This window comes from Spea bombifrons, chromosome 7 (assembly GCF_027358695.1).
Source record: "Spea bombifrons isolate aSpeBom1 chromosome 7, aSpeBom1.2.pri, whole genome shotgun sequence".
Classification (NCBI taxonomy): domain Eukaryota; kingdom Metazoa; phylum Chordata; class Amphibia; order Anura; family Pelobatidae; genus Spea; species Spea bombifrons.
In genome coordinates, this window is record NC_071093.1 from 17,241,085 (window position 1) to 17,260,123 (window position 19,039).

Genomic DNA, 19,039 nt, shown 5'->3' on the forward strand with positions numbered 1-19,039 from the left:
AAACACAAAGTTCCTGTTCTTTGTCAGCATATCAAGAATGAAACCAAGAGTTTTGAGCTTGAAAGGATTTTCAAGATAGACATAGAATGGTAAAATGATACAAATTATCAATTCCAAAAAGTTCCCCCAAACATATACAGTAATTCCATGTATATCTAGAGACACAGAATTTGATGGCAAATAAGAACCATCGGCCCACCTAGTCTGCCCATTTTTCCTGATGCAAGTCATACCATTCTTTATATACTTATTTAGTTACCCTCAAAAGTGATGTACTTACACGATCTTGCGTTTCTGCGCTGACTTCATTTTGCTATAGTTTGTTGTTTCGCATTTCTTTTTCGTGTTGCTTAAGAAAGAAAAGGAAACATTTTAAAAACAACATACACATACCTAGGAACTCTATGGGTGACTTTCCTCCTTATCCATACAGGGGAGTAGCATCTGCTCATTACCACGCCCTATCCTCAGCCAATGTAAGGCTATCTGGGGGCCAAGTACAGCTAGCTCCACCTTCTCATCAAGCCACTCCCCAAGAAGAGGGAGAGCTAGCCTGGGAAGCCATGATTAAGAGCTCTGTGTAGCTTGAAACACATAAGGCGTGTATAAATGCTTTTACCCCTGCGTTACAATAAAAAGTCACTTTCAGTATCCTTGCTGTGGGTATTTGTGATGTTTTTGGACCCTTTTTGTCTACAGCAATGCTGCTACCTGCTTTCACTCCATTGTTTAGGTATGCCCTAGAACCCATATAGTAACATAAGCTAGGAATGCACTCTATTTCCCATTGGAATGGACAAGGATAGCACTGAAAGTTATTAAGTGCACCCAATGTTGATATGGGTTCAAATGTATGTACCCTTTAACTAGTACTAAGAATGTGCTTGCAGGTATTAAATATTCAACAGGGGAAAACACTAAAGAATGAGCTGCTTAAAGGGAACAAAAAGGCAAAATACTGTATTTGCCTGAATACAAGACAAGACCCCTCTCATCTTATATACAAGGTCATCTTATAATCGGACCTCAAATAGAGGTCTGACTACAAGACTAAGATCCAGACAGCACTGCAGGGGACCAGGATCCTCCTCTCTGGCAACCTCTGCTGCTGCTCGCACTTCTGCCAGGGATTCTATGACGGAGCACCGGCGTTGCATGATATTCCGGTACTCAGTCATAGAAGCCCCAAAGGAAGTGCTGGGCAGAAGCGGAGGACAACCACCGGCTGCCCCCACACCAGAGAGTCTGGAGCACAGAGGACAAGTTTGGGGATGCATTGGTAAGTCTGAGGGGACAGAGTGGCATATAGGGGGGTATTCGGCATTTCTGGGGCCAGAGTTGTACATGCTTGTATCTTATCTGAAAAATTAAAAACTCAGCTTGATCAAAAAGGGCTTAAAATCAAGACAATCATTTCACATTGTAATCACATCTGTCACATAAAAATATTCACAATGTATTGTCTTCTTTAATATTACATTATTTATACACATTGAATTTTATCCAATATTCTGACATCACAAAACCATCTTTTATCTGTCATGTGAAACATGATGCGAGACAAAATCGGTGTAAAATCATGTCATCTTAATATTTCGTGGGGCAGAAGAAATATACATTACTATAATATTAGAAAAGTAAAAGGTAGAATACGTGATGGAACACATGAATATTTTAGAGCTGTATTTCACAAACATACACACTTAAAACTTGTTAAAAGGACAGCCCTGATACGCAAGACCAGAGACAGGTAACTAAGTCAATCTTAGGATCTGACTTTTTGTTATACAGTAGTACAAATTACTCTGACTTATTTGCACACACAGCATTCTGTATCAACATATTTGAAGTGCGATTAACACACCAGCTCAGGGGGCAGAGCAGAGAATACCTTTCCTATCTCCAATCATAGACTAAAGTTTTTGCAAGAAACAAGTTATGTTTCTATTACACCATTGCTTACCAGTTTATTTAGAGTACTGAGCTGGAATATGCAATATTTGTAAAAAGTAACCAACCCACTTTAACTAGCTATGCGTTTTAATTGTTCTTTACAAAAATTAGTTTTCCATTGCAAATGTACCTTGCATGAAATTCTTAGAAATGTCATGCAAAAAAACAAAACAAAAACAAACAAGATTCAAATACGAGAAGGGGGAGGCTGGTTTTGGTGTTTGGCAGAAGCAGACCTATTGTTTTTTGGTGGGATAGTTCATAGCTGGGCATCTGTATTTTCATTAAAAAACGCCCTTTATTTCAATATATTATGCTGTTATTATACATTAGACGTCACTTTCCTATAAACCTCCAATTGGAGTTGGGTTGTTTTTGACAACAGAAGGGAATCTGGATTTCCAGTAGGGATTAATCTTTTATTAATAACGAGTACAGAAGGCTTTATCCACACATCAATTATAAATGTCTTTAAACAAGCCTTCATGACATGTTTATGGATTATCTTCATCAGATATGGAAAAAAGAAGTTATTGTTACAGAGCAATTAAATGCAGAAGCCTTTACATGATTAACCTATGTTTTTTACAATGAGCTCTGGGATTCTGGTCTCTGTCAGCTGTGTGGAGACTAGTTCTAAAACCATAAATTGTTTTATGAGGTATATTTTTTAAGCAAAGGCATGTTTAAAGATTCACAGACATAAAAGAGAGAAATCCCTACTTCCACTGATCTTGCACTCTTGAATTTTCAAGCATAAATTGCGATGACAAGCCATGATGTGTGACCCTCTCTAATTCATTAAGTTCAGAAAATGCAAATGTTACATCATATTACCTAAAGCCTGATAGCCTATGTTACTCTTTGAAAGCAATACCAGTAATTGGAGAGTAGATACAGGCTTGACATACCCTGAAATACACATTTAAAATCATAGTAAACCTACTCTAGAGCTCCTATGTCATATATTTTGATTCTTGACAAGGGAGCCCCACAATCGGAAATTATTCTAGCCTTGGTGCCCGAATAATTATAATTTTAATAAAGACAGGAGGCGAGTATTTTGCATAACTTCCTTTACTACTCACCAACAGCAGCAAAGAAAGAGTTAACGAATAAAGAGAAAACAACCAATAACACAGCATACAGAAGGTATATAAACCCTAGCCAATCCCTCCTCTTCCGACCACTGAGAATCGGAGCCGAAGAACATCAGCTGACATCCGGCCACAGGAAACCGGAACTGAACCGGAACAGCCAACAGGAAAACTGGAACCAGAGCCGAAGAACAGCAGCCAACATCTGGCAACAGGAACCGGAAACGTCCTCACAGGCAAGCGCCAAAGCACCGTGCCATCTCAAGGAGATGCATTCAAGCTGAAAAGAGAACGTAACAGGACCACATCCCAGTTTAGGTAAAGGGATGACAAAAACATAATACATAGGCGGTCATGGCAGAAGACAAATCAGCATCTCAAACATGGACAGGAGCAAATCCAACATAGCGTAATTACTCACCCTAGGAGCTAAACGCTGAAAAGGGAGGGAAGGGAGGGAAAATACTCGCCTCCTGTCTTTATTAAAATTATAATTATTCGGGCACCAAGGCTAGAATAACTTCCAACTTTAAGGCATGACAGGAGGCTTCCTATTTTGCAGTTTTAACGCCCACCAACACAGAAACCGCTGAGGACAAAGGGCGAAAGTAAAAGGTGCGAAAAGTGGAGGCACGAGACCAGTCCGCAGCCCGCAGAATATCACTCAGGGCCCCAGCGGCCCGAAGGGCATGCGAGTCAGCCACACCCCTGACCGACTGGGCCCCGAAGGAAGCCGCAACGCCAGCCAGAGAAAGGAGCCAGTGAACCCACATGGCTAAAGTGGGTGTAGACACTGCCCGAAATGGCTTAACACAAGAAATTAGTAACTGAGTAGCGGAAGGAGGCTGAACCGCTGACGTGTGAGCCAGGTAAGTACGCACACATCTGGCAACTCAAAGCTTGGGATCATCCGACAGGTAAGGATAAGAGACTGAGGTGGACAGAGACTTGGTTCTCCTATGGAAGGAGAAGACGATCCCGTCAGGAGAAAAGGAGACAGCCGAGGCATCGAAAGCCCGGACATCCGAAACCCTGCGGAACGACAAGAGACACCGGAGTAAAGTAAGCTTAGCAGACAACTGGCATAAGGAGAGAGAATCATTATCTGGCCAGGACCGAATGAAGTCCAGGGCCACCGCTACATCCCACAGGGATTCGTATCGAGAGGCCGGAGGCCTGGACAATCAAATGCCCCGCAGCAAACGGCACACCAGGGGAGCCTTCCCCACGGGTTCACCTGAGAAACCCACGTGGCCAACAGAAATAGCCGAACAGAAAAGGTTAATGGCCCGATACGACTTACCCTCACGATACAGATCGGCCAAAAAGTTGAGGACGCAATTTAGAGGGGCCGAATGGGGATCCATCTGTTGTCCCCAACACCAAGAAGCCCATTGTCCCCAAGCTGACCGGTAAGACTTCCGGGTGCCCGGAGCCCAAGACTCCCTGAGCAGGGACTAAGCGACCTCTGATAAGTCTGTGACAGGTCGGGATTCCCCGAGAACGTCCAAAGCACCAGAGTTAGTCACCCCTCCAGGAGGAGCGGATGAGCGTGACCCTCCGGATCTGTAAGAAGAGACGGGAAGGAGGGAAGGGCCAATGGATCCAGAATCGACATCTCCAGCAGAGACGGGAACCAGGGCTGCGCGTGCCAGAGTGGGGTCACTAGGACCAAGGAGCCCCCGGCGCGCCGAAGATAATGGATGACTCTCGAGATGAGCTCGAAGGGAGGAAAAGCATAGGCGCCGGACACCGGGGTCCTCCGGGTCCGGAAGCCAACTGAAGAAAGCAGTCAACTGGCGGTTCACAAAGAGGTCCAAATGAAGAGGCCCTCTGAGGTGAAGGATGTCCTGAAAGACTCGCGGGTGAAGCCTCCAATCGCTCGCATCCCTCCAGTGCCTCGAGAACCAGTCCACTAACAGGTTCTCCGAACCCGGGAGGTATTCCGCCTGCAAGGTGATGTTGCGAGCCAGACAAAAATCGAAGATGTCCTTCGTTAGCTCCGTGAGGAGTTTGGATCGAGTGCCCCCTAGACAGTTGATGTACCTAGACAGCAATCCGACTGGTCTTTCGCCAGACTGAAGATGGCAAACTATCCCGCAATCTGCTCCAGACAGTTGATGTGTAGGAAGCGTTCCTCCAGCGACCATCGGCCACCCGTGGGGTTGGTGAGAGAGGCTGCGCCCCAGCCCAGCAAGCTGGCGTCGGATTCCAGGATGAAGTCTGGCACGGCCACCAACCCAACTCCTGACGAACCTCCTGCGTGAGATGAACCGGCTGGTCGTAAGAAGGGAGAGAGCGGAGGTGTTGAGCCTTGAAGCGCTGGAGAGCCCGGTAGTGCAGAGGACCCAGAAAAATGGCTTGGATGGATGCCGCGAGGAGTCCTACTACACGTGCCAGCATGCGAAGAGAACACACATTCTTCTGCAGGAGAGAACGAATCTCCTTTCGAATAGCCACGATCTTGGACCTTGGTAGATGCAACATAGCCGCCTTCGAGTCTATTTCGAAACCCAAGAACTGAATTTGTTGGCGCGGTGACAACTCGGACTTGAGCATGTTGACGACGAAACCCAGCTGATGTAACGTCTCCACCACAAAATCCGTCTGGCCCTGGAGGAGATCAGACACCTGTAAAAGAGAAGAATGTCGTCAAGGTAAATGATACACCTGACCCCCCGAAAGGGTAAGAAACCGGCTTGAGGAGCTTCGTGAAGCACCAAGGGGCTGAACTGAGGCCGAACGTGAGGGATTTGAACTGCCAAATTTGTTTGCCCCAGCGGAACTGAAGGAACCGCCTGTGGTCTGGGTGAATAGGGACGGCAAGATAAGCATTTTGAGGTCCAGTCTGGTGAACCAGTCCCCTTCGACATAAGGTCCCGCAGAAGGTGGATACCCTCCATGTTGAAGTGGTGGTATACTAAAAACGCGTTGAGGGACCGAAGGCTTATCACCCGGAACGTTTCCGGACTAGAAAGATGGAGCTGAGAAAGGAGATGGGACCTCTTGCCCGTTGGATAGCCCCTTTGAGTCGTAAGGCCTGGAGGTCTGACTCTACCAACTGCTGGTCAGCGACAGACCTGGACGCCGGAGGAGGAACCCATACCTGGTGCGGAGGATCCAAGGTTCTGACGTAATCCGCGCCCAGTTGTGGAAAAAACAGGAGATCCTGCCAGCCACCTGTGGAGGGAAAGAGGCAGAAAACATCTGGACTTACCAAAGCCTGAGCGTCCTCTGGGGAAACCGGTGGAACCTCTGCCCCTGCTTCCTCCTCTCGATGGGAAAGACCGCTGGTGGAAGGAGCCTCGGTAGAATGGCTGGGCTTGCTGAAAATTTCTGGAGCCTTGGTACGAAGAGTGGCTGGCGGCCCGGCCCCGCGGTCGTCCAGCCCTGGCGGAAAAACGAGGTCCGCCCTGGAATACTTTCCTCATGGAGAGCTTGGCTTTGTTCCACGAGTTCATAAGGGCGACATGTCGATTAAGTGCCTTCACAAAGGCGTCTCCAAAAAGCAATCCATTGGTGGCCGCTCCTAAATCTTTGGAGCCCAGTTCCGCCAGCCGAGTCTCCATGCGCAGAAGGGCCGCCTGTGCTCTGTGGCGATAGCGACGTTGGCGTTGTCCAGGAGGCAAACTGTAATGAGGGCCCAATCCTGGATAACTTTGGGGTCCAGGGGAGAAGCCTGGAGGAACGCTCTGTCGGCCAGAGATAGAATCTGGGTTACAGGACCCACCAAATCCAGGAGCTTATCCTGGGCAGATTTAAGGCCTTGCTCCAGGCCCCTTCTAGGGTCACGCTTGTTCGCAGACAGCATGGCGACCATGTTGGGGTCGAATTCCGGAGTGAGCGCCATTTTTTCAGGGATACAAGGGCGAGGACACTGCACCCGGAGCTTATTGCGCACTTCCTTAGGCAAAGGCTTGTGAAGCCACTTATGAAGGTATAAGCCTATGTGCTCCGGGGGGGGGGGCCCATTCGGTGGCCCTGGGGTGCCGCATGGTGGTGGGGTCAAATAATTAAGCGCCTGACGGGTCTAAGACCGGGAGGTCAGTAGAGGCAGAATGGGGGGTGACAGAGGGGCCCTCGGAATGATGTGGTTCAGCATGGTGGGGCTCATCCACCAGACACTCACGGATGTAACGTGAGTCCATAGCCCTGGACGAGGCCAGGTTGATAGATGCCTCAGAGTTATCTGAACCATTTGCCTGGCATTCATCCAGAATAGAAAGAGGGAGTTGGAGAGACTCCTCATCCGCAGCTGGATAGCGCCCAGAGAGTTGGGGGATAGCGGAAGTTTTAGGGCGTTTGGCGGGAGCCTTGTCCTTGCCTGCAGAGAAGCTGTTGCCCTTCCAGGGGCGTTTGGAGCTTCTAGCGTCCTCCTCAGACTTCCCCGAGTCTGAATCAGAGGGGATATCGACAGGGGCCGCCTGGGCTGGAGGCTAAGACTGGGGAGGCCGGGGCATGGAGGCCGACATCTTAGAGATGGTTTCGACTGATGAGGAAAATTTAGATTCCAGCCATGTCATAAAGGCATCCTGGCTAGGGGCGCTGTCCTGGGACATAATAAAACTAAAAGCAATATAAAAGAAGTCTCAGCAAGGGGACTGCAGCACAAACAGGGACTCAGCCTGTATAAGTATAGGACAGGGGCTCAGCCTGCCAGAAGCCAGTAGTGATAAAGGCTCCAATAGTATGAGAGGCACACAGCAGAGGGCTTACCTCAAAAGCAAGGACTCAGCCTGATTTTAAATATTTGAAAAATTGCAAGAGAACGGAGAGATCCGATGAGACACGTGTAGAATAGTCAGAAGGTCTGAGCACACTAATCAAAATGGCGGCGAAATCCTGAAAACACGCGATTTCGGCGCCCCAACCAAGATGGCCGCCGCTAGCAGAGAGCATGCTAACGGAGGAGAGCCGAGATGGCCACCACGAGGTAAGACACAAAAGAAAACCAAGATGGCCGTTTCGTGGCAACGAAGGGAGAAAACAGCCGTGAAACGCGAGAAAGCCAGAAACAAAAATGGCCGCCAGCAGAGAAAAGCCGGCAACCAGAACTGGAGCCGTCCGCAGACCCGGAGAAAAATAGGTACGGGAAACGGACAAACGAGAGAGAAGCAATGAAGGGGAGGGGAGGGGAGGGAAAAACGGGACAGGGTAAAACGGGACCCTGGGAAGAAACGAGCCCAGAGAAAGGGCAACACAGAGGGCAGCAATGCCGGAGGCAAATAAATAAATAAACCGAAATTTAAACACAGTAAATAAACAGGTAACTACAGGTAACAGAGAACAGTGCAAATGTAAATAGAATGTATATAATAAAGAAATACTGCAGTAGATATATATATATGAATATATGAGAACAAAAGCATTGAATATGGAAAAAATCTGACCTGTAGCTACGGTGAGCAGCAAAGAAAGAGGAAGAGGAGGGATTGGCTAGTGTTTATATACCTTCTGTATGCTGTGTTATTGGTTGTTTTCTCTTTATTCGTTAACTCTTTCTTTGCTGCTGTTGGTGAGTAGTAAAGGAAGTTATGCAAAATACGAAGCCTCCTGTCTTGCCTTAAAATCTGTCATTCAAGTACCTTTAGAAAACTAGGACATATAACACAGATATGATGGGAAGCTCGCAGCTCCCTTTTTGGTACACAACTATATATGATAAACTGCAATAGTAGTGTTAATCTGTTTAAATCTCTGCAGTTTACTGTGCAATCATGCCTAGCTCATAACATGCTTTCCAAGTAATATACAGTGTGTGGGTAGTTATAAATAAAGAAATTAAAAATGTATTACAGAATGTACTGTCTCCCCCCCCCCCAAATATGCCATTTTTTTTACTACACATGCTGATTTTGAAGTGCCTGCATTTAGCCCCCACTCCATTACCGATCAGTTGGGACCATTCAAAAATAGAGGCACATAAAAATAATTCATCATGAGTAATGAACAATACAGAAGCACATTTAAAACTTTTAAGTACCTCAAGGTGAACAGTACTCTGTTATTTAAATTACAAAAAAATAATATTCATTGTACAGAGTTGCAGAACACGTTTGCAATTTTTAAATCTATAATAATACATTAAATTAAACGCATCATCCAGATATAGGAGGCGCACTACCATTCTGCAGTACTCAGTAAATATGAGCCTAAACCACAGGATTAACAAAACAATAATGACCTAGAAACCTCCTAATTCCTTAGTGGGCTTGATGTGAGCTTAAAAATGTAAATGCTATAAACAAGATCCTTTACACGTCAATGTAGAATTTAATCCTCCATTCTCACAATGCCACATCTGTCCACCATGCACTACTAGCTCTGAGATAAACAATTATATAAAAAGATATGCACTAATAGCTGTTCTTAATGCAAGCATTTTACAAAAGACAGTACAATGTTGCTTTTGCAAAATTTTAAATGAAAACAAACTTAGGTCATTAAAAACGAAACCAATAGCAGAGGAACCTTAAGAATATTTACATTTAAGTGCAATTTAGCCCCGGGAATGGAACGCTGGGAAATGTCTACAGTGAGATTATTAATTAGAAAAATCACTGCAGAGAACTTAATTTTCAAATTATTTTTTTCTTCTCACAGCAGAGCATGTAGCCCGAGACCATATTAATACATTAAAATGAGCACGTATCTCCTTAATATAACAGGGTTGGCACAAGAGGAGACATCTCAATGACATATTTAGAAGCTCCTTGTCCCCTACAGTGGAGTAAAAACATGTAGCCTCTGGGGTAAATTGAGAGAATTTCACTTCTGAGGGAAGTGCTCAGATGGCAAATACTCACCACTTAGGCTGTTTTTTTATTGCTCTAGGTTTCCGAACAGTGGTCAGTTCTGAAAGATCAGGAAGGGCATCCGCAAGTGGTTGCATATCCCCAACGACTGGAGTAGTTTTTCTCTTCACCTCAGCTTTTAGTCTCTTCTGAGCAAGTGCCAGACATTCAATTTCTATGACAAATTAAAAGCAATGTGGCATTAGGAGGTAGTATCCAAATTCCATGTGCTATGGCCCAAATAAGTAGGAAACAGTAGCATAAAATACACAAAATCAACAATCTAGGTTTCTTGAGGTTTTACGTATAGTGAAATTGTATCTATAATCAAACCACATTGATTTATAAAATTTAGTTTTTTAACTCATTTTTGTGCACATTGCATTCTAGCCTAATGATATGCTGTACACAGCATCAAACAAAACCTTGCCTACATTTTCCTACCTACATGCTACTTTCTATAAACAAGGTTCTGGCAACAGCCTTTTAAAACACCAACAGGTGATGAAGTAGTTCAAATGGTTTTCACACACAACACAGTTTATAAATTCAGAGGATGGGAAGGAAAATATAAGACATATTCTTTCATTAGAAACATCATAATGGGCTTCATTGGTACTTTAATCCATCCTCCTTATGCTAGATCTCTGTGGCTCTTTAGTCCAAAATAATATTTTCCACTCAAACTCTGAATGAGTCAGCTCACTTTGAAATGGAGTGAAGCCAGCCACAAAATGCAATTGAACACAGATGTTGAGGTGCAATAATACATGGTTGTGACATATGAGTAAATTATCCATTCCACGCTAAGATTTTGATAGAACTGCTGCCATGGCTTGCTTCCATCAACTGCTTTTATGTGTATGCTTACGTGTGTTCTGACGCTGGGCTGAGGCATTTTATAATAAGCACACTGAAATTAAAAGTTTTAGAAACAGGAAGTTTCAGAAACCTGTAGAAGTCAACACTGTGCTCAATGATCTTTAAACTACTTTAAATCTACAGTCATATGCCCTCTTTTATAGGATTTGAAATCATTGTTTATTATCTTTTATTTATATAGTGCTTACAATGTTACAAAGCACTTCTTACAATAAGTATATTTAATGGGTATGACAAAACTAGAACTATCACAAGTTTATAATCTAGAGCCTTTTTAGATCACCGTGTGCACTAGGGCTGCAACAACTAATCGATAAAATCGATGATAATCGATAATGAAATTCGTTGCCAACGAATTTCATTATCGATTAGTTGAATCGATTATCGATTATAAAATGAGGGTTTTTTCAGAGCAAACGCTCTGAAAATACCCCTCATTATATAATCCGTTTAGTCTGACTCACAGCAGCAGCTCCTACTTACCAGTCCATCCCTGTAATCACTGTGACAACTGGCCCCGCCCCCTTCCTTCTCCCAGAAGGCCAGAACCACATGGCTGTGCCACTCATCTAAATGTAAGTATAAAATTAATATTTGGGCTACTGAAAGTTAGGGGAGGTGGGGGTTAATTTCGGGGCAGTTATGGTTAATGGGGTGTTTATGGTTAATTTCGGGGCAGCTATGGTTAATGGGGTGTCTAGGGTTAATTTAGGAGCAGCTGCGGTTAATGGGGTGTTTGGGGTTAATTTGAGGCAGTTGTGGTTAATGGTGTGTTTAGGGTTAATTTAGGGGCTGTTGTGGTTGACAGGGTCTTTAGGGTTAATTTAGGGGATGCTGTGGTTAATGGGGTGTTTAGGGTTAATTTAGGGGCAGTTATGGTTAATGGGGTGTTTAGGGTTAATTTAGGGGATGTTGTGGTTGATGGGGTGTTTAGGGTTAATTTAGGAGTAGTTATGGTTAATGGGGTTTTTAGGGTTAATTTAATAATGAGGACTGAGGGTTAATTTGATTAATTTAATAAAGTTAACTTAAGGTGCAGTTAGATATAAAGGGGGGCAAACTAAGGGGAATCTAAATCCTGGGGGCAGTGAAGATTAACCCAGTACTTATTTATTAAAGTATGGTGTCAGTGTGATGCGAACGGGTCTGTGACTCTATGAGGGGACTATAAGGCATATCTGGGGGGGTATAAGGCATATCTGGGGAGGACAGAATGACATCTGGGGGTATAAGGCATATACATTATATAAGGCATGTCTGGGGAGGACCGAGTGGTGCATCAGGGTGTATAAGGCATATCTGGGGCCACAGTGGCATATCTGGGGTAGAGTGGAGTGGCATATGTGGGGAGGGCAGCGTAGCATGTCTGGGGAGGATGGAGTGGTGTATCAGGGGGTATAAGGCGTATCAGGCACAGTGGCATATGTGGGAGGCAGCGTGGCATATGTGGAAGGCAGCGTGGCATATGTGGAAGGCAGCGTGGCATATGTGGAAGGCAGCGTGGCATGCCTGGGCTCAAATGTGCATAAATTGGGGGGGCTGGTTGGGAAATAAAGAGAAGAAATGCATTTTATCAAAGTTTTTTTTTTAGTCTGCTGTTTGTATTTAACATCATTTGTTTATTAAATTATTTTAAATAAATGAAAAATTTACATTCATTTTTTTTTATCCGATTAATCGACAAAATAATCGGCCAACTAATCGATTATGAAAATAATCGTTAGTTGCAGCCCTAGTGTGCACCATTTAATTCTACAACGATCAATGATAAGCAACATCAAACATAGTACAAAGATGAAGGCTTGGCTTGATTATCTATGTATATGGACCTAAAACCAAGACTTGATAATCACCCACTGTAAACTGAATCTTTTCATTACTTATGGTATAAAACATGTGTACTAACATGAGGTTGAAAGCCTACTCTTCTCCTACAACAGCAGGATAGCATCTAAGCTGAAGACCTTCTCAGCATAAACACTAGTGACACTAATGTGGCAAGGGTAGGATAAGATATTAAACCATACCCCTTTGTCGACATTGCCACCCCTAAAAGTACTACTCTCCTGCCTAGCGGATCCTAGGAAATCTGCACTAGCTCAAAGCTGGTCTTTTAACTCATATATTGTTTACTAGAATTGTGCATTCTGATTCGTATTATTTTAAACAACAACATTTGCAAATTTCTTAAACTCCATAAGGGCCAGGCTGTTTTTAACGCAGCAGGGGGATGTTGTGTCAGGGTCCCCACACTTGTGTGGGGACCTAATCGACACACAACCCCCTTCCATGAAGCTCTCTGTGGCAGATGAAAACTCAATTGCTGGTTTGCTGGCAATCGCGTTTTCTGCTACAGAATCACTCCGTGTGAGTGATCAAAGGCTCGGGGTGGCTGTGCTGGTCTGCCCAGACACCTAGACAGGCGGCAGCAGCGTCCCCGCGATCACCACGATTGTGGCGGTGCGGGGGCATTTTTTGGGGATGTAACAGGCTGACCAACACCTAGGCTCCCGGACAAAATTCTCAGTTGCGATTGCGACCTGGGATTTGTCGAGCCCTGCATTAAGGGGTTAATTTGTAAAATGCCTGAAACAAGGAGGGAACCCCAACAAAACATAAACAAAGAAGAGATCTCAGAATATTAGTTTGCATTTTGTTGTTTTTTCCGCTCTTACATTCTCTAACTCATCTCTTAATGCAGTGATGGCGAACCTATGACACGCGTGTCAGTGGTGACACGCGTAGCCATTTGGGGTGACACGCGCAGGATTTCCTGCGATTCCAGCACAGATTCTTTCATCCTCGGCGGCCGTGCAGGAGCCGAGGATGAATCGCAGGAAATCCTGTGCGTGTCACCCCCCCAAAAAAAGGGGGGGCGGGACGTGCAGTAGCGTACCTAGCGGGGGGCGGGGCGGTGGAGGAGCAGGCCCGCAAGGGAGCGGTATCGGAGGTCTTTAACAGACCACCGGCTCCCTTGAGTGATTTTAAGCCGGTTCAAGGATCTCCCTTGAACCCGGCTTAAAATCACTCAAGGGAGCCGGAGGTCTGTTAAAGACCTCCGATACCGCTCCCTTGCGATCCGCGCGGCAACAGCTGTTGTGCGCCGGGGTTTGTTGTCAGATCCCGGCACACAACACTGAAGCCGCGCCCACCGCTGTCCGTGCCCTCTGAACCCCGTGCCCTCGGAAGAAGAACTGAAGAAGAAGAGGAGCGAAGAGCAGGAAAAGGAGCTGTAAGGAGAAAAGAGGAAAGGTAGGAAAGCATACAGTGAGAGTGGATTGGTATGTGTGTGTGGATTGGTATGTGTGTGTGTGGATTGGTATGTGTGTGGATTGGTGTATGTGTGTGTGGATTGGTATGTGTGTGGATTGGTATGTGTGTGTGGATTGGTGTGTGTGTGTGGATTGGTGTGTGTGTGTGGATTGGTGTATGTGTGTGGATTGGTGTATGTGTGTGGATTGGTGTATGTGTGTGGATTGGTGTATGTGTGTGGATTGGTGTATGTGTGTGGATTGGTATGTGTGTGTGGATTGGTGTATGTGTGTGGATTGGTATGTGTGTGGATTGGTATGTGTGTGGATTGGTATGTGTGTGGATTGGTATGTGTGTGGCTTGGTATGTGTGTGGATTGGTGTATGTGTGTGGATTGGTGTATGTGTGTGGATTGGTATGTGTGTGTGGATTGGTGTATGTGTGTGTGGATTGGTGTATGTGTGTGGATTGGTGTATGTGTGTGGATTGGTGTATGTGTGTGGATTGGTGTATGTGTGTGGATTGGTATGTGTGTGGATTGGTGTATGTGTGTGGATTGGTGTATGTGTGTGGATTGGTGTATGTGTGTGGATTGGTATGTGTGTGGATTGGTGTGTGTGGGTATGTGTGTGGATTGGTGTATGTGTGTGGATTGGTGTATGTGTGTGGATTGGTATGTGTGTGTGGATTGGTATGTGTGTGTGGATTGGTATGTGTGTGTGGATTGGTGTATGTGTGTGGATTGGTGTATGTGTGTGGATTGGTATGTGTGTGGATTGGTATGTGTGTGGATTGGTATGTGTGTGGCTTGGTATGTGTGTGGCTTGGTATGTGTGTGGATTGGTGTATGTGTGTGGATTGGTATGTGTGTGTGGATTGGTGTATGTGTGTGGATTGGTGTATGTGTGTGGATTGGTATGTGTGTGGATTGGTGTGTGTGTGGGTATGTGTGTGGATTGGTATGTGTGTGTGGATTGGTATGTGTGTGTGGATTGGTATGTGTGTGGATTGGTATGTGTGTGGATTGGTGTATGTGTGGATTGGTATGTGTGGATTGGTATGTGTGTGGATTAGTGTATGTGTGTGGATTGGTATATATGTGTGGATTGGTATGCGTGTGGATTGGTGTATGTGTGGATTGGTATACGTGTGGATTGGTAAGTGTGTGAGAGTGATGGGTGTTATGCTGTACCATTTCCAATGTATTTTTCATTATATAATTATGCTCTAAAGTACATCATAACTCCCATCACTCTATACTGTTCCATACAGTGGCAGAGCTGGGAGACAGAGGCCTTGCACCCCCACCGCAGGACTCCTGAAAGGTAAGTAGTTACTAAGCAGGTATGTTAAATAATTTGTTTTTGGTTTATTAAATACAATTATATATTGCAATTATACATTTTTGTAGTTTAAACTATAAATTGCGCAAAATTATGTTTTTTTGTCGAAGTGACACACCACGCGAGTTATGCTCGATTTTTTGCCGATTTTTGACACACCACGCCAAAAAGGTTGCCCATCACTGTCTTAATGGCTCCCTAAGTTTTCCGACGACCACTTCCGTGTGTCTCCTCAGTTTCTTGTCTTGACTCTTCTTGTTCTTCTGTCTTGGTCCTCTTCTCACGTCTATCTGCTCTGTTAACTAGGCCTCCTGGAGCGCCTTCACGCACGCACGCACACACACACACACACACACTCCCCCCCCCCCCGATCGGAGAGAGGTTGTTCCTATGGGGCACGCCATAGCTTCACCTTTTTGGGAAAGTACTAAGGGAGACCAGAATAATGGATGCGCAGAGACACATGTTTCTGCACCTACCTATCTCTATAAATCTTACTCATAGGGTTGAGTAATGTATGTATGTTTTTCTGCATTGGGGCTATTCGGATTCATTAGCTTGGTAAATGTTGCAGTGGGATTTGATAACTGGAGACTAGCAAGAAAAAAAATTAAAAGCACAAGTAAATGAGCTATCAAAATGAGGAGAGTAGAGCCATTTCACAATAATTAAATAATTTTGCCGCAATACTTTTTTTTTGTTTTAGGATTTATTCCCTTGAACTGGTTGCATATTTACACTAATGTAAATTTGCATTTTGCCAAATTCAGTTCACGCCAATTTGTTATATAATCACTTCACATAAATAAACAGATTTCCTATGTATCCAAGATGTTAATGGCCTAATTAGAAGAAACATTTGGGGGTAGGGGTAGAATCCAGCTATTTGTATTAATACATCTATAGTGGAAAATTGCCAACACACACATTGCATTTATTAAAATAAAATTTGAACAAAAATCATATTTCACTGTCTATGAATCCCTTTCCTCTTACTTAACCGTATTGAATGCCCAAGGTCAGCAAACATTTTCACTATAGGAACCCAAATCAATTGCATTGTTTTACTACAAAAATCAACTTTAGAAAAACTCCTCCACAGCCTGTTTGTTTCTCCGGGGGCAAGCAATAAATAAAAATCAATATTAGAAATAAACAGGCTGTGGGGGAGTTTCTTTCTTATACTGATTTTTATTTATCGCTTACCCCGGAACTGGCTGCCCTTGTGGATACTAGAACCCGGTTTCTTCAAACGCACAGGCGTTAGAATTCATTGTTCCAAGATACAGGACTTCGTGAGCATTAGCACTGGGTTAATATCTGATACAGCTTGATTAGCAGTTGCGCTAGCCTCCGTGTTCTACTGATTCTTGGTGGAGACATCAAGTCCATTTGACTTGTCTATTTAAGTTGTGGGTGGGTGGCAAGCATGCATAACAGGAATCAGGCAACTTGCCAACTATAACATTATCTATCTATCTATCTATAGATATATCTATATCTCTCTCTCTCTCTCTATATATATATCTATATCTAAATCTATATATATATATATATATATATATATATATATATATATCTATATATATTACTGAAGTGGTTTCAACATGTATTGCAACTGTTATGCATTGTATAGAAGCAAACCAAGTAGATCCTACAAGTAATGTATGATTGCACTGTGACAATATAGTAAAGTGCAAAGTGAAGATATTAATTGTATCATTTTTTTATTGACATATTTCTCACGTCTAAGAGGGCACAGAAGAACATCTATCAGAATGATGGTATATTAACATCAGTTAAATAAAGGATTCTTACTCTGCAGCCATCGCTCCCGCCTTTGCTTTGCTTTTTCTTTCTTGGAAATTTGTATCTTCTCTTGTGCCTTCTCTTCTGAAATAATAATGAAAAATATTTATGTGTAAGCTTGCATGCCGGACCCTCTTTAACTAAACCTTTCGGTTGTCTTAGTCTTACCCTTTAAATATATGTATTTTATTTGCTGCGTAATTTGTTGGTGAATATAAACAAACACTGATAATAATAATCAAAACAAATCCATGTTTACAGACACATAAGTATAACATCACCTGCTGTTTGGGGATTAAACATTTAAAATGATTACAACAATGAGTATAACAAAAATATTAAATATAGCAGATTAGGTACAACATATTTACATCAAGAGAGCCCTGGCAGCATCCCCTGTACTTCCATGCATGTGATTGCTGCCACCATCAATCACATGAAAGGATAAAAAGTATAGGGATATAGTTAAATGACAAAAGCAGTGCAGGTTTACATTTTTATTTTTACCTAATTTTTTGAATATGTATTTTGGGTAGCTAGTGTGGCAAGTTGGTTAACTGGGGAATTATATAGCATTAGGTAGAGGTAAAAAGAACCAAAAAAACAAAAACTTGATTAAATCAGAACAAGTTAAATACCATATTTGCTTGATTATAAGACTATTTCCCCATCGTAAATGCTCTGACGTCTGCGCAAATTTTGGGGGTCCTCTTATAATCAGGGTTGTCTTTTAAATAAATACTTATAAATTAATAAACTAATGTCTTTAGGGCTGAAACAACTAATCGATAAAATCGATAATAATCAATAATGAAAATCGTTGTCAACGTAAGTGAAGGTGAGTAACGGAGGCTGTCTGTGAGCATCGCGCAGACCCCCACCGGCTGACAGAGAGGATGATCCTCTGCAGGAGACCTCGATTCTCTGTCAGCTGGTGGGGGTCTGCATCGCACAGACAGCCTCCGTTACGCACCTTCACTTACGCTGAGGCTTCTATGAAGCTGCAGTAAAAGTGCCTGTCAGCAACGGAGGTTCACAAGGCACCAGGGAGCCGGGAGCATAGAAGCCTCAGCGTAAGTGAAGGTGAGTAATGGAGGCCGTCTTTGCGATGCAGACCCCCACCAGCTGACAGAGAATCGAGGTCTCCCGCAGAGGATCATCCTCTCTGTCAGCCGGTGGGGGTCTGCGCGATGCTCACAGACAGGGAGGAGGCAGAGTGGAGTATGGGAGGGGGGAGGAGGCAGAGTGGAGTATGGGAGGGGGGAGGAGGCAGAGTGGTGTATGGGAGGGGGGAGGAGGCAGAGTGGTGTATGGGAGAGGGGAGGAGGCAGAGTGGTGTATGGGTGAGTTATAGTGGTGTATGGGGAGTATAATGAATTTCAGGGTAGCAGAGTGGTGTATGGGGGTGTAATGAATTTCAGGGAGGCAGAATGGCATATCTGGGAGAGTTAGAGTGGTGTATAGGGGGAGGTTGATTGGTGTATAGGGGGTATAATGAATTTCAGAGTGGCATATCTGGGGAGGCAGAGTGGTGAATCAGGCAGTATAATGAATTTCAGGGTGGTACAGGGCATTTATGGGGAGCGGAGTGGCATATCAGGGTGCACAGTGGCATATAGGGAGGTATGAGGCATAAATGGGGGCGAGTGGCATATTGCAAGTTATAGGGCATATCAGGGGGCATAAGACATATCTGGGGGTAAAAAGGTATATCAAGGGGCTCAGTTGGATATCACTGGCATATAAGGAGTATAAGGCATATCTGGGGCACAGTGGAATCTCTGGCATATAAGAGGTATAAGGCATTTATCGGGCAGAGTGGCAAGCTGGGGGTCAGATGTGCATAACTGGGGGCAGATTGGTAAATAAAAGAAAATATAAACAAGGCTTTTTTCTCAGTTTTTTTTTA

The 19,039-nt window shown here is 44.1% G+C and overlaps 1 protein-coding gene across 1 annotated transcript in view; it reads right to left on the bottom strand.

Moving 5' to 3' along the window:
• SLX9 (SLX9 ribosome biogenesis factor) overlaps nt 1-19,039 on the bottom strand; it is a 47,753-nt gene that overhangs the window by 1,957 nt on the left and 26,757 nt on the right. The window contains exons 3-5 of the mRNA XM_053472260.1: nt 17,140-17,214; nt 9,857-10,019; nt 281-349 (exon numbers count right to left, since the gene is read on the bottom strand). Coding sequence (XP_053328235.1) covers nt 281-349; nt 9,857-10,019; nt 17,140-17,214 — 307 coding nt within the window. The remainder of the gene's footprint in view (nt 1-280; nt 350-9,856; nt 10,020-17,139; nt 17,215-19,039) is intronic.